At 39.3% G+C, this 13734-nt stretch overlaps 1 protein-coding gene across 1 annotated transcript in view; it reads left to right on the top strand.

Moving 5' to 3' along the window:
* Positions 1-13734, top strand: part of MAP3K5 (mitogen-activated protein kinase kinase kinase 5) — a 146410-nt gene that overhangs the window by 110446 nt on the left and 22230 nt on the right. Inside the window, exons 17-21 of the mRNA XM_018556949.1 lie at positions 4421-4557; positions 7492-7597; positions 9764-9921; positions 10650-10827; positions 13360-13380. Of these exons, the coding sequence (XP_018412451.1) occupies positions 4421-4557; positions 7492-7597; positions 9764-9921; positions 10650-10827; positions 13360-13380 (600 nt within the window). The remainder of the gene's footprint in view (positions 1-4420; positions 4558-7491; positions 7598-9763; positions 9922-10649; positions 10828-13359; positions 13381-13734) is intronic.

The raw sequence follows: 13734 nt of genomic DNA, 5'->3' as shown, positions 1-13734 counted from the left end.
GGGGGTGGGGGGTGGAGCTGCGGCCACAGCAATGGGAGAATTATTGGGTAAGTTTTCAGTTCTTAGCTTTCCTGTTGCAGTCAATGGAAAGTAGGAGAGACTGAAAGAAATGCTAGAAGAGGTAATTTTCATTACTCTAGAGAGAATTCAGAAACTGCTAAGAGCTAAAGTGTGTGGTAGCAATTACCATAATGGCTGAGAGAAAATCTTTTGGTTGAAGGGCAGCACACATACAGTACCACAGTGTAAGATGAGACACAAGCAGGTAGTCATGCACTGGTTAGTGGTTGCGGAATTGTAGTTGTTATTAATAGACAGGCTCTTGTTTGTTTGTTTGTCTGGAGATATATATAAGGAGGACTGAGAGAAAAGTAAACACACAACTTCGCTGTAAATATAAAGTGTGAAATAGCCAATACTAACTTTTTAGACAGTGCTCACCAGGTCTGGTATAGATATTTGCTTGTATTTAAGATCTTATCATTAACCATAATGATGTTTTCCTTTAAAAAAAAAAATAATAATCACACTCAATGGTACCAAATAATAGAAAAGGATGTTTCCAGCTCCTGCACATGTGCATTGTGTAAGATTATTTGAATATCTTCATATTCATATGGAAAGTTTCCAGCTGTACAGACCAATTTTGTCTGACAAATTTGGTTTCTAGGTTCCTGCTTAGATAGACAACTGACTGACAGGAATCTACTGTTTCTTCAGACCACTATCTAATATCTATAAGGTAGCCTTGGCAGATCATCAAAGTGTATCAGTAACTGAGCAGTGCAAGAGATTTTCAAAACAATCAGTTCAGTTTACATCCAATCAATTAGACCAGGGATGGGGAACCTTTTTTCTGCCAAGGGCTATTTGGATATTTATATCATCATTCGTGGGCCATACAAAATGATCAACTTACAAATTAGCCTGCTATAGTTGGTCAAACATTTAATTAACTCACCCCTAATGTGATGGCTGGAACTTCTCTTTGGTGAGAGGCAACACACTCCAGCAATATCACGCTCCCCCCCAGGATCCAACAGTGGCCACACACTCCAGCAAAAAGCTGTCTCAAAACCTCCTGAGTCTTGACTCCATGCAGTTTTCTTCTCTGGTCACATAGATGTAAATAAAAAGCAAAACCTATTGATTTTATGCTGTTGATTACTTGCCAATAGCATCCGGAGCACAATAAGCCAGGCCTCGTACAAACAGGTTCTAAAATGAGGCCCCTGCCATGTATTATTACCACAATATGAGCCCTTGATGCTTGAAAATGAACGCATTGAGCTACAAAAATCATCACCGCAACACCCAGGTGTTCAGTTAAGCACTTTTAAAATAACAACCAACCAGCCACATGGGCCCTCATTTGATTTTGATCATGTGTTCAAAATGTGTGTAATACACGCAGATTATATATAAACACAAACCACACTGCGCTCAAGTGAATCATAAAATTAGTGATCAAGAATATGTAGTGAACAAAGAATTTGTAGTGATCAAAAAATATATATACTTAGTCATAGACCAATCACATCAAAAACAAAATCTAATGACTAGAATATTAGATATCCATATTAAATCCCTTAGTCAGGAATTAAATATAATGAAAATCTTTCTAAAGTGCTCCTTGCTTAAAAGTGATCCAATAGCATCATGACTAACGTTTTATAATTGAAAATAAATATGAATGTCCTTATTCACGGACATATATCCATAAACATCATATGAAAAAATGTCTGTGAAGGTTCTCATTCATCCAGGTCATGGTATATCTGTAAAAAATAAGTCAAGGAAACTGGACTTGCTGTATTTTTCTTGAAGACGTTTCACTAGCCATCCAACCAGCTTTCTCAATTCAGAATGACTTGTACAAAAATTATCTGGGAATAAATATGGTGAATGTTGTTCCAATCCACATAATCTGTTCTTCACAACCAGGTGCTGATTGCATTTGCATAATTGGAGCTAGGAGGTGTTAATAACTTGCCCAGAGAGAGGTGTTAAAACAGCATTGTATGTGGCAGACAATAGATGTCTCTCAGAGGTGGGAGGGAGGGGGTGAGACATCTATTCAAGAAAAATACAGCAAGTCCAGTTGCCTTGATGTATTTGTTACAGATATCATTTGAAACAGATAAATGAATAAGCTTGAATCTTCTAATGTGCTCCATGCTACAAAGTGATCACATCTAGGTAATAGGATCCGCACTCACCAGATGTCTCTCCTACAATCGCCTTAAAAGATAACATACAGCCGCACTGCATTTAGTCTTTCCTGGGGACCTCAGTAGTACTTCATCCTCTGATTTTAAGAGACGGACTCTCTCTCCGCTTCAGATCTCTTCATATATCAGATCAGGAGGAACCCCAATCGCTCATAGGAAAAGGATGAGGGAAATCATAGTGTAGTAAATCGTATACAAAGTTTTATTAAAGTAATACAAATACTCCCAAATATAAAATCACATGTACTGTACTCCTTTGTATTTGACAACCACAGGCTTGGTGTTATCAGCGTGCATACGCTTGTCTACGCGTTGCGTCGTATTACTTCTTCAGAACGGCGTGCAGGCTGAGAAAACTTCAATTAACTTTTTAGCTGATAGAAATTGGAACGTCACTCAATTGCCATAGAAATTGCAGGCTAAATTACAATCAAATCAAGGGGAGCTCAGAGCAAAACACCCAATACTTGAATTACCCAGAAAATAATATACTGCAGCTGATGCATAATATCAGCTGCAAAGGAGCTCCAAGCAAGATGACTGTTAACACACAATCTCACAGAATATGTTTTAGAATTCATATATCAATTCCTAATACTCAATAAGGTTTGCGTCAAAATTATTGTCATGTTGATCAGTATTGCTTCTGACCTGAAGAAGAGAGGTTCACTCTCTAAAGCTTGTCTTTTATGTATTTTGTTAGTCCGATAAGAAAGGTATCATTGCACACTGCAATACTGCGTTTTGTTTTTTTTGACGTCTTGTCTACTGGACTTATACGGCTTACCCATTTATATTGCTATATATATATATATATATATATATATATATCACACATGTTTAACACACTCAACAAGCGAACAGTTTTCAGGGGAAGCCTAGTTCTGCCACAGATAAGTATTTGAAGGGAGTTAGTTAGCACTTTGGGTAGACAGCAGCAAGTAGAGATGGGGAGGGGAATTTCTATTGTGGGTTGGGTTCAGGTTTACTTTAAGGCACAGCTCCAGCCAAAACATTTTCATTTTATTTTGGACAGAAGGCTAAGAAAAAAAGATACAATAGCCAAGTAATAACCACACAGGGACGGAGGGCATATAGACTATGTACTTTTATCTATTTTAACCATGCTAAGGTCATATGCATTAGGAAAGAAATATTAAAACAGAAGTACAGCCAAAAAAAAAATATAAAAATGAATAGCCCATTGAAAAATATTATTAAAAAACAGCTTTTGTTGCCATACTCAACTTTCAATCCAGCGCTTTCCCCCATGGCACATCTGCCATAAAATGCCATTAATCTGATGGCCAGAATCATTCAACCAACTTCCTTCATCTCAGGTTATCCTGGACCAATCTGAGCCTGGACAGTGAAAGGAGAAGCAGCTGAGTGATGAGTTCATCCCATTGTTATGTTGCCCTCTCCTGTTATTTGTCAACACATGAAGCGATTGACATGTGCTTTTTCCTTTTAGTGACTAACAAAAATAAAAATAAATGCCTACCTTTTTTCTAAGCAGAGAGTGAAACAGAGTATCCAGATCTGTTTTAATCAAGGGAGCCACAAACTAGCTAATGTTGGACACTCGCCATCAATACATAGTAATGATGTGAAAATGACTGCAATTATAAGTTATTTTCTTGCGATTGTACCTTGAAAATTAGATGCATAGTGTAAAGCAGGGGTCTCAAACTCAATCCATTTGGGGGCCAATGGGCAAATTTTCTTCTCCCATGGGGGCTGCTTGCCAAATTTAATAAAATGTTATACTTCAAAACAAAATTTAGCTATATAATGTGTTAATGTCTGCATGTGTGTTTTATAATGTCGGAATATGTGTTTGTAACCGGTTCACGGGGCTGTACTTTGAGACCCCTGGTGTAAAGTATATGTCTCTTCAAAATAAAAAAAACTAAACTTTCAGTGCATACCTGCAATACGTGTACGTTCCCTGTTTTACAACAAGTACAGAAAAATTCCTGTAAATCCTGCCAGAAATCTGGTTCTCTAGATTTCTGGCAGGGTCAACAGATATTTGCATCTGCCTCTGCTTCACGGAGTTCAGTCAAATAATACATACTGTAGCTGATGCCCTGTGCCCTTTTAAGACATTGGCAGGATGAAGAGACATCATATTTTGTTCCTTTGTAGAAATAAAACATGACACACTTTTTTTTTTTTATTTACAGGAAGCCTTTCTGCTCTTTTACGATCAAAATGGGGACCTCTAAAACAAAATGAACAAACAATTGGCTTTTATACCAAACAGATTCTTGAAGGTTTAAAATATCTTCATGACAATCAGATTGTTCATCGAGATATAAAGGTCAGTGCTTATCTAATCATTATTCCCTTGAAAGAGTCAGCTAGCACTCCTGACAATTTATATGTTCTGTGTGTTTTACACTACAGCAGATTATATAACAATGAAAAACAAAATATGAAAGTGCTCAAAGCAATAATTGGCACTATTTGAATCCAAATCTTTGACCTGCATCAAGTAACAATGAAGCAACTGATTACCATTCCTGGTCACATGGACAGATCTGTTTTTTTACACTATGACAGCAAAGATATTGACTTGTTCTCTGACCTACTAATGAGAACTTAGAACTAGCCTGTTAATAGTTTACATTTGTGGGGTCTATTTATCGATGTGTTTATGCAGTTAGACCTAATGCACCTTGACGGTGCTAGACATCTAGGTGTGCATATAACCATAGCAAAGCATTACATGCTTCTAGGTGCAATTAGAAATTGCTGCACACACATCTAGAAGCATGTATTTTAATTCTCATGTGTGTTAATTTATAGCCCTGAGCATGCTGTTTTGAAAGTATGGTTTATAATGTTGTTATTCTTGTTATAGTGACAGTTTCTGTAAACTGGTGGTCTTGAGATTTGAGCTTCTTCATCTGAATACTTCACAGTAATGACTGGGGAATAGGTTGGAGAGGGTTTGCACTTAAATTAGCTAACAATATTCGGCATAAGGTGGAGTTATTCTTTAAATTATTTTTACCTTGATCGTACAGTACAGGACACAGGAGAAACCAGGATGGTTGGTACGCCTAGAAGCAATAGAAGAGTGGGAACAGACTACAGTCCTCAGATTGTATAGCTTTAGAATACCTTACCCTGCCGTCTATAAGATCACATGGCTAAAATCAGCATTTGTGGATTCATGTATATACACTTATAAAAACCTGATGAAAGTAAGACCAGAGGATCAGGTAGCATCGCTACAAACACTAATGTAGATGCCTGGAAACAAGGCACCCAGGAAGTACTGACAGTTCTAGTAGAATGACAGGTCAAGAGCATCTGACCAAGGGCTGATAAGACTGAAAACTGAGCTTCAATAAGCCCCTATTCATCAGTGCCAAGGCTTCAATCTCTTAAGATTCGTGACTGAAAAGCAGGATGGAGCAATGGGCCCTGTGATAGAAAACCTGTCGATTGGATACCTTCCATGGAGGGTCTACTGACAGATGGAGAATGTCTGTGAACCACACCCTCCAGGGTGAACCGGGGGAAATCTCGATCCTTGCAATTTCCTCCATCGACATCCTGCAAAAGAAACGAGTAGTCTTGAGTGGAGTAAAAAAAAAGGTAGATAAGCAGAACTGATCCTACAAGGTTATCGGAATATCCAGTGCAAAGACTTTTGGAGCACTGAATCTGGATAGAGCCCTGTCCAGCCTGTTCCAACCTGTTGGAACACCTCCTGATTCAGGGACCATTCTCCCTGATCCAGCTATTTCTCACTGAAGTCCTCCAGCCATCTTCCTACCCAGGAATGTATGCGGCCAGTAGAATCGTTGTATGAGATTACTGTTTTCAGAATTTTTCCCTTTCCTAGGGGTGCACAGCTACCTGTGGACCCCTGAACAATAATGTAAGCTACTGCTGAAGAATTGTTGGAGTGAATACACGTTAATTTCACTTAAAGAGGACAGGACCAATAAGAAGGGAAAAAATGATAGAAATGGATCGCCCTCACCTCTAGGACCTTGAAGGTAAAGTTGGTTCTTATGGGATCCACTTCTTCCGAACATACAGATGCCTGAGGACACCTTCCTAGCCATTAAGGGGTGTGTTTGAGACCTAGGATAGTGAATGTGAGACTTGTCCCGGGGAGAATATTCTCGTTTCAAGCTCCCAGATACTCCAAGCGATGAGTGGAAGCCAAAGCTATTACTAACAGTCTTGTGTGTACTCGAGGGTTTGCCGACAAGCTAAAAGAGAAAGAATAGAGATTTAAAACATGCCTAAATACATCCCCCATCTGGAGAGAGGTCATAGCAGAAACCTGTTTAGGTTCTCTTTTTGAGACCTGCAGAAAAACCTTGGATGCCTCCTGCCTTTAAGAGAGAAACTGGAAGACTCTTAACAGCTGCAAACCTCTATAATTACCCCTCCACCAGAGAGAAAAGGGGGGTTATGTCTGGGTATCCTGTCCAGGTTTGAAGTGGTGGAACCTGAGGGCTGAAATAATAACCTTTTAGCCACACCCGAACTCTGCTAGCTCTGGAGAACACCAGCTTACGAGCAGGCTCCAACTATTTTAAGTCCTATACTTCTGAGCCGACATCAGCCGAGCCCAAATAACTGACACAGTGTGGCAAGCAGAGTATGCACCACATAACGTAAAGTCCTAGAAAGTAGTTCCAGACTTCCTAAAAACCACCAAATCCAAAGGGTCATACGTTTTGTCCGAACTGCCAAGGTGTGCCAAACCTCCAGTGCTGCAATAACAGGTTGGTGTGTAGGCCCTGCTAGAGAAAAAGAGGACTTGACTGAAGACATCATGAGGTAAGACTAAATACACTCTTTCAGAGAAAGAAACATGTCAATCTGCTTAAGGACACTGGTAAAAAACTGAGGATCTGCTGTGGTGAGAGGGGTTATATAGGCTCGAACAGCTTTGACAAGTGTCAAGTCACCTGACGATACCTCTATATAACTTAACCATCCTGATTTCTCCTGTGTTCTGTGCTATACTCCAAGAATAGGATTTTACAGGTAAGTCAAAAATCCTACGATTTTGGTTGTTCATATTAACATGTTTAAATAAAAACTGGAAGTAAAATCCAGGAGGGTGCTCAAGACTTGCAACTGTATTTAATATTACGTAGTTAAGTAGATCACTCATTCTTGTATGTATAGTTTTTAATGGGTTTTTGACTCGCCTGCATAGGATTGCAAAGAGTTCTTCCACTTCTGTCAATGCTAACTAACATGCAATTGTTTATTCTAGGGGGATAATGTATTAATAAACACATATAGTGGTGTTCTGAAAATCTCTGACTTTGGTACATCTAAGAGGCTTGCTGGAATCAACCCAAATACAGAGACATTCACTGGTAAGTCTGTGACTTTGTAGCTGATTTACTAAAGGAGAAGACCATGATCACTTTGCAAAGTGAATTTTCATTAGCTCAATGAATGAAGTAAGTGAAAAGTCCCTTATATGCAATGAGAATTTAAAAAAAAAGCTGGATTTTTGTTCGCACATGATTGAATGATTAAGCTTTACCTCATTCACTAAGAAAAGTATACATGCACTCACTATTCACACTTTGCAAATGTATGTCCATGTGAGAGCAGATCATGTTCTTTGGATTTTCATTGCACAGGTTTGTGTATTTTTTGCAAAATGCATTTTCACTTCACCTCATTCACTAAGATAAGTGACACTCATTTTGCAAAGTATACATGCTCTACTCTTTTAGTAAATTAACCACGTGTTTAGTGAGAACAAATCAGTGAACTTGGTGGTGCAGGCACTAAGGGGCAGCGTAGATATGCTTAGCTGAATGTAGTTCCTTTTATCATCAATTTGAGACTCTTCTCAGATCAATCAGAATTAATTTCAGGTGCAGTTGACCTATATTTGACCTGCTTCAAGCTGCTTTTTTGCTCTTATTTGGAGGGAAACCATTCTGAAGCAAACAAAAGCCTGTCAACACCGACCCCCAGAGTTCAGACACAAAAATGTCTTACAACATAAACAATACACTATCTCCAATATGGTACATAAGTTTAATATCACTTCAACATGAACAAAAGAAAACACTCAAGTGATGCCAAGTTCAAGAAACATACCGCTTTATATATGACAAATTGTAATAGTTGTGTGTGCTATTATATATAAAATTATCTTTGGGTTCAGTGTACAAATGTGCTGGCAAAAACCGGGTATCGCAATGTCATAACTGCAACTATGGTAAGATGATAGCATTATTATTACTGTAGCGGTACCCCTGTAGGAGCCGCTGGTAGTAACGGGTCTTTCTGTCCCCCCTTACATCAATGCACCGCCCAATTGGTGGCCCCATAGGCCTCTCACCACTCCTAGGGTTGTCTGGAAAGATGATGTCTTTCAGCAACAGTTAGCAATCCCTCTTTCGTCAGGGTGGCACTTAGTAGTAAGGAGAAGTCATCTATGGCCTCTTGCAACACATCACCGCTCGTCTAGGGTTTCCTGGGACACCTCACCGCTCGTCTAAGGTCATCTAGGGTCTCTGTCACGATCACCGCTGGCTCCGTTCACTTCCGCTCACACAGCTGGGCTGACTGGGTCACTCCAGTGGCTGGATCGGCCACACGACCATGCCGCGATACTGCCGCTGATGACGCGTCACTAGGCCTCAGTGTAGGCACTCAATTACCGTCTCTTCAGCTGCTGGCAACCGGACAATAGTCTTTATACACTGCGGTACAGAGCCTGTGTGTGTCCCTGTCTGTCAGAGGCGACCACACAGCTCTATTACAGGCTGTCTCAATCCACCTTGTCTCGCATAGATCTGGACACCTCAGGTCCCGGTCCCAGACTGAGTGTGCTCAGTAGCTGCAACCCATAGTCCCCTTGCTTCCTCTCGCACAGCACCCTGGGTGATGTAGTTCTCAATGTCCTTTCAGCAATGTATCCATATCTGCTCTGTACTACAATCTCCACAAGTCTCCGCCTCACTTCCACACAGAGGCAATTAACTGTTCATAGTCAGAATCCACATCTCATAGTAGCACATGTATATAACTTTATTGGGGCTACATTACTGTGGTGACATTTTTACACATTGGGTGGCCAATGTGTTTTCCTGTACATGGGAAAATCAAAAATTCCGTTCTGAGGTTCAGTGGAAGTAATTGTAAGTAAAGAAACAGGGAGGCTGATTTTACTAAAGAAGTTGAGAATCTTCACTCAGTAAATAGTAGCTGTGTCTACTGTGATCTAGCCGCTCATGAGTAGATAAAGAAACAGGAATTGGCTTTTTACCTGATTGGATAACTGAAGCAAATCTTCTCTCAATTTCTTAAGTAAACATTCTTATGTCCTTTTAAATCAGCAAAATGTGTCAATGTGCCTTTTAAATCTCCTTTTGTGTAGATGGCGTTTTAGGGGTAATTGATATGAACTGTTCACATCCACATACTCTACATTCTACTTTTAGTTTAGCTGTGAATTTTTTAAGTGTTCGTGGATTGATTTTGTTATGTGTAAATTGATGAAATGTTGCTTGTTTCAGGCACGCTTCAATACATGGCTCCAGAAATTATAGATAAGGGACCAAGAGGATATGGGAAGCCAGCCGACATATGGTCCCTAGGATGCACTGTAATTGAGATGGCCACAGGAAAGCCTCCATTTTATGAATTAGGAGAACCACAGGCTGCCATGTTCAAAGTAAGAGCTAAGTTAGTTGGTGATTGTAAATGAATTAAGAATTATAATAGTATTATCATAATTATAAATGTTTTTTTATTTTTTTTAAATGGTTTTGGTTAAAGCTGTACACACATGTACACTTTTTCTCTTGCTTTCTCATGATCAATCTCGTATGCTGTTTAGGAGAGACTTGGAGCAGCACTTTCAGATTTCATTTTCAGCAACACCCTAGGTGAAACAGACTAGGGACCTGTTCCTAAGGAATGGCACATTACATACACTATTGTTATACAACAATATTGATTATATTGTCCAAGCAAATGTTAGCATAACCATACATGTGGTAAACATGCATTTTAACACAAAAATAATTAACACTTTAAATGTAAACTGGTTGATAAACACTAAGGGGTCTAATTATAAACTAGTTTCAATGTCATTTGCTTCCTTTTGTTTCGTGTGAATAATGGGAAAAATGAACCTTGTTAATATATTTTCTGTTTGGGTCATGTATTGTGATGTAATACTGCATTATGGCCACTAGATGGACATGAGGGGCATAGAAAATTTGCATTTATTTCATATGCCCCTTCTAGTGGCCATAATGCAGTATTACTTTTTAATACATTTGACCTGAAAAGAAAATTTGCACAAAATGAATGTTCACAGATATTTGCAGGGCGAATAACCAAAATAGACCCCTTATATTATTGTTAACTTATCTTTTATACTGTTTTTTTACATAGGTTGGCATGTTCAAAATCCATCCAGAAATTCCTGAATCCATGTCAGCAGAGGCCAAGGCTTTTCTACTGTGCTGCTTTGAACCAGATCCTGTGAAGCGTGCAACTGCTATTGAGTTACTTATGGATGAGTTCTTGAGGGTTTCCATGAAAAAACGAAAATCCAATCTTAAGCTGTCAGGTAAGAGTGGAGCTTTCAAAATGCACACAATCATAATAAACTAATCCGTGTTTTCATAGGATTAAGACCAGTCTGGGGAGATTTTTATGCAGAACTGGCCTCTCTAAAGACAGGTTCACATCATTTTCTGGACCAGATCTGGAACGTACGGCGTTGCATTTTGACGTGTTTTTGAAACGTTCAATTTCAGGTCTTGCTGGGGGACCTCTGCAAGACATACAGATAGCCAGGAAAAGAGCAGCACAATGCTTGCACATAAGAGACATGAACTTACCACAGTTATTCTTTTCAGAGCTGCTCAAATGATCATAGCCAGGGACAAACCTGGGCAGCAATGCCTCTCCACTTGTCCATCTTCCTATTATTGTTCTTACATTGCCCATGCCGCGGATCATACAGCTCTGGGCAGGCTTCCACAAGTTCTACAAAGAATTCAGTGTCCACTTCAGCCATCATGGTTCTTCACAATTCTCTCTCCACAGAAGCAGAAAGTCCAGGGGTGATCAGATTATCCAAACCAGCGCATTCTGGTGAGTTCCAGACCAGACAAAATGTGACACGCAGTATTTTTCTGGTCTGGAACTGAATACGATGGTTTGAACTGAGGTCAAGAAGAGCATAGGGAAACATTGGGATGCATTTTAGGTCCAGAAAAAGTCTGGTCTGGAGGTGGTGTGAATGGGCCCTAAAAGTTGGTTTAAATCCCAACTGTATCCATCTCCTTTTTTTTTTTGTAGTCACACCTGTGAGATTTTTCCTTCTTACTACTTTCCTTTTCCTTTCATCTTTTTTTTTTTTTTTGCTGCACTTGGGGCTCAATATCTATAGAAATGGAGAAATAATGTGATGCTGTGTAGGATTCATCAAACTAGCTAGCTAGTAAACATACACATTATATCTGCTGTAAAAATAGCCATGTCCTTCATTGCTGTCAGTGTGTGTTTGTCAGTAGTAGTATCCAGTATGCCAGTCTCATTCTGTCTGTGATTCTCAGTAGCTTTCCCAATCTGCGACAGTTTGTGTCAATATCATTTGACTTGTTTACATGTTAGGTGTTCAAAGGCAAATCTCTTATCAATGACAACAAAAGATAAAAGTTCTGGCCTAGCCAACACCAAGGCAAGCCTTGTATTGAATTTTAGGTCCACTTTTCTTACCCCCTTTTGTTTTTGTAAAACCTTACAAAAAAAGTTTATTTTGTCAACTGATGCCGGCTTCGGGCACGGTCTGACCACATGTCCTATAGTTACATAGTCAGGTTGAGAAAAGAAACATGTCCATTGAGTTAAACCTATAGAGAAAAGAGAAAAACGAAGCCCTATGCCCAGCTGATCCTGAGAAAGGGAAAAAAAAACACTTTAAAGCATGGTTCAATGTGATTCTCCAGCAGGGGAAAACATTCTTTCCTGATCCCATAAGGCAATCGGGAGATTCTGTGGATCAACTATCTCTGGCGTTTTTTTACTTGTAATATGTTAATATCTAGTGATACTCTGCTCATTTAGGAATGCGTCCAGATTTTTTTAAAACAATTAAGTGAGCTAGCTAGAACCAGTTCCCGAGGAAGCCTTTTCCACATTCTTACAACTCTTAGTGTGAAGAAGCCTTTCCATATGCAACGGTTAAACCTTTTTTCCTTCAGGTGCAAAGAGTGCCCCTTGTCCTTTGTCTATCTCCGATCAGGCCGTGGCTGGAGAGGCTTATATCACAATCTAGGAAGTGTTTTCAGGCTGAGTCATGGCTTAACTGGCTGGGCAAAGACAGCTAGTCAGCAACTGTTTTAAACAGTTCCTAGATAGTGACAACGCACACAAGACTTCCCTGCTAGACCTAGATTGCTCCTGAATAATGCATTGAATATAAAGACTTCCAGCTTGGGTATCTTAAAAAATAAGGGCTTTAGATTTTACTGTAGGTCCCCTTTAATGGTATCTTAGAAGGATGAAATGTGCTCCCTCAAGAAAAGGGAACACTTCCTGATCAGTGATTTACATTTTTCCAACATTCTGTGAATCTCTACCTGCAGTTATGAGCATCAACAACTCTTAAAAGTGATTGTTCTAACTTAAAATGGTGTGTGTTTTGCTTGTGTTGCCATGGATAGCAACGGATAGGTTTGGTGGATGCTTATTGACCAAAACAGTTGGAAAATGCTGCTTGGAACATTTCGCAAAACTGAGAACGATGAAAATATGTCGAGGGAATGTTTAATATTGAAAATAATGTTGGTGTATTTGGGGTTTCTGCAAAAATGCAGCCAAATTCTAGGACTAAATTGAGCCCAAGGTTTATTGTAAGCCTTTTTAAATTTGATGCTAATGTATAATGTATGGTGAATCTTAATATCCTACTAATTTACAGTAGAGGGAGCAGAATCCTAATTCGTCACTGTGCTAACTTATTTGCATATTTTGTGAGGAGAGTTTGTAATAATTGTATTCCTTATGTATAATGCATATTGTGCAGACTGTTTCACTGCATATAAAACATGCTTTCTTGTCAAATATTTGTTTTTTTTTTTTCTCCACACAGCCCTTTCTCCTGGATCAAGTGGTAAGTCCTATCTATCTATCTATCTATCTATCTATCTATCTATCTATCTATCTATCTATCTATCTATCTATCTATCAATCTATCTATCTATCTATCCCTGAAAGTACATAGAAATACCTTTTGATCCTAGCAGAAATGCAATCAGCTGCTAACTTCCTGTTGTGGGCTGATGACAGGAATTTTCTGGACTTAAACCACAAGGAATGTTGTCACCCTGCCCCTGTCCCTGCCTCTATTTTCCTGCGCTACAGAACAGCCCCTCTCCTTCACAACTTGGGGTGAAGTTGTTCTAGAAGTCAAGAGGAGAGTTAGGCTGAGCTAATTAGACTGCTTGAGATAAGACTGCAGTATCTA

Source organism: Nanorana parkeri, unplaced genomic scaffold, assembly GCF_000935625.1.
Source record: "Nanorana parkeri isolate BGI_ZX_2015 unplaced genomic scaffold, ASM93562v1 scaffold259, whole genome shotgun sequence".
Taxonomy (NCBI): domain Eukaryota; kingdom Metazoa; phylum Chordata; class Amphibia; order Anura; family Dicroglossidae; genus Nanorana; species Nanorana parkeri.
This window is presented reverse-complemented; position numbering and strand designations above follow the sequence as displayed.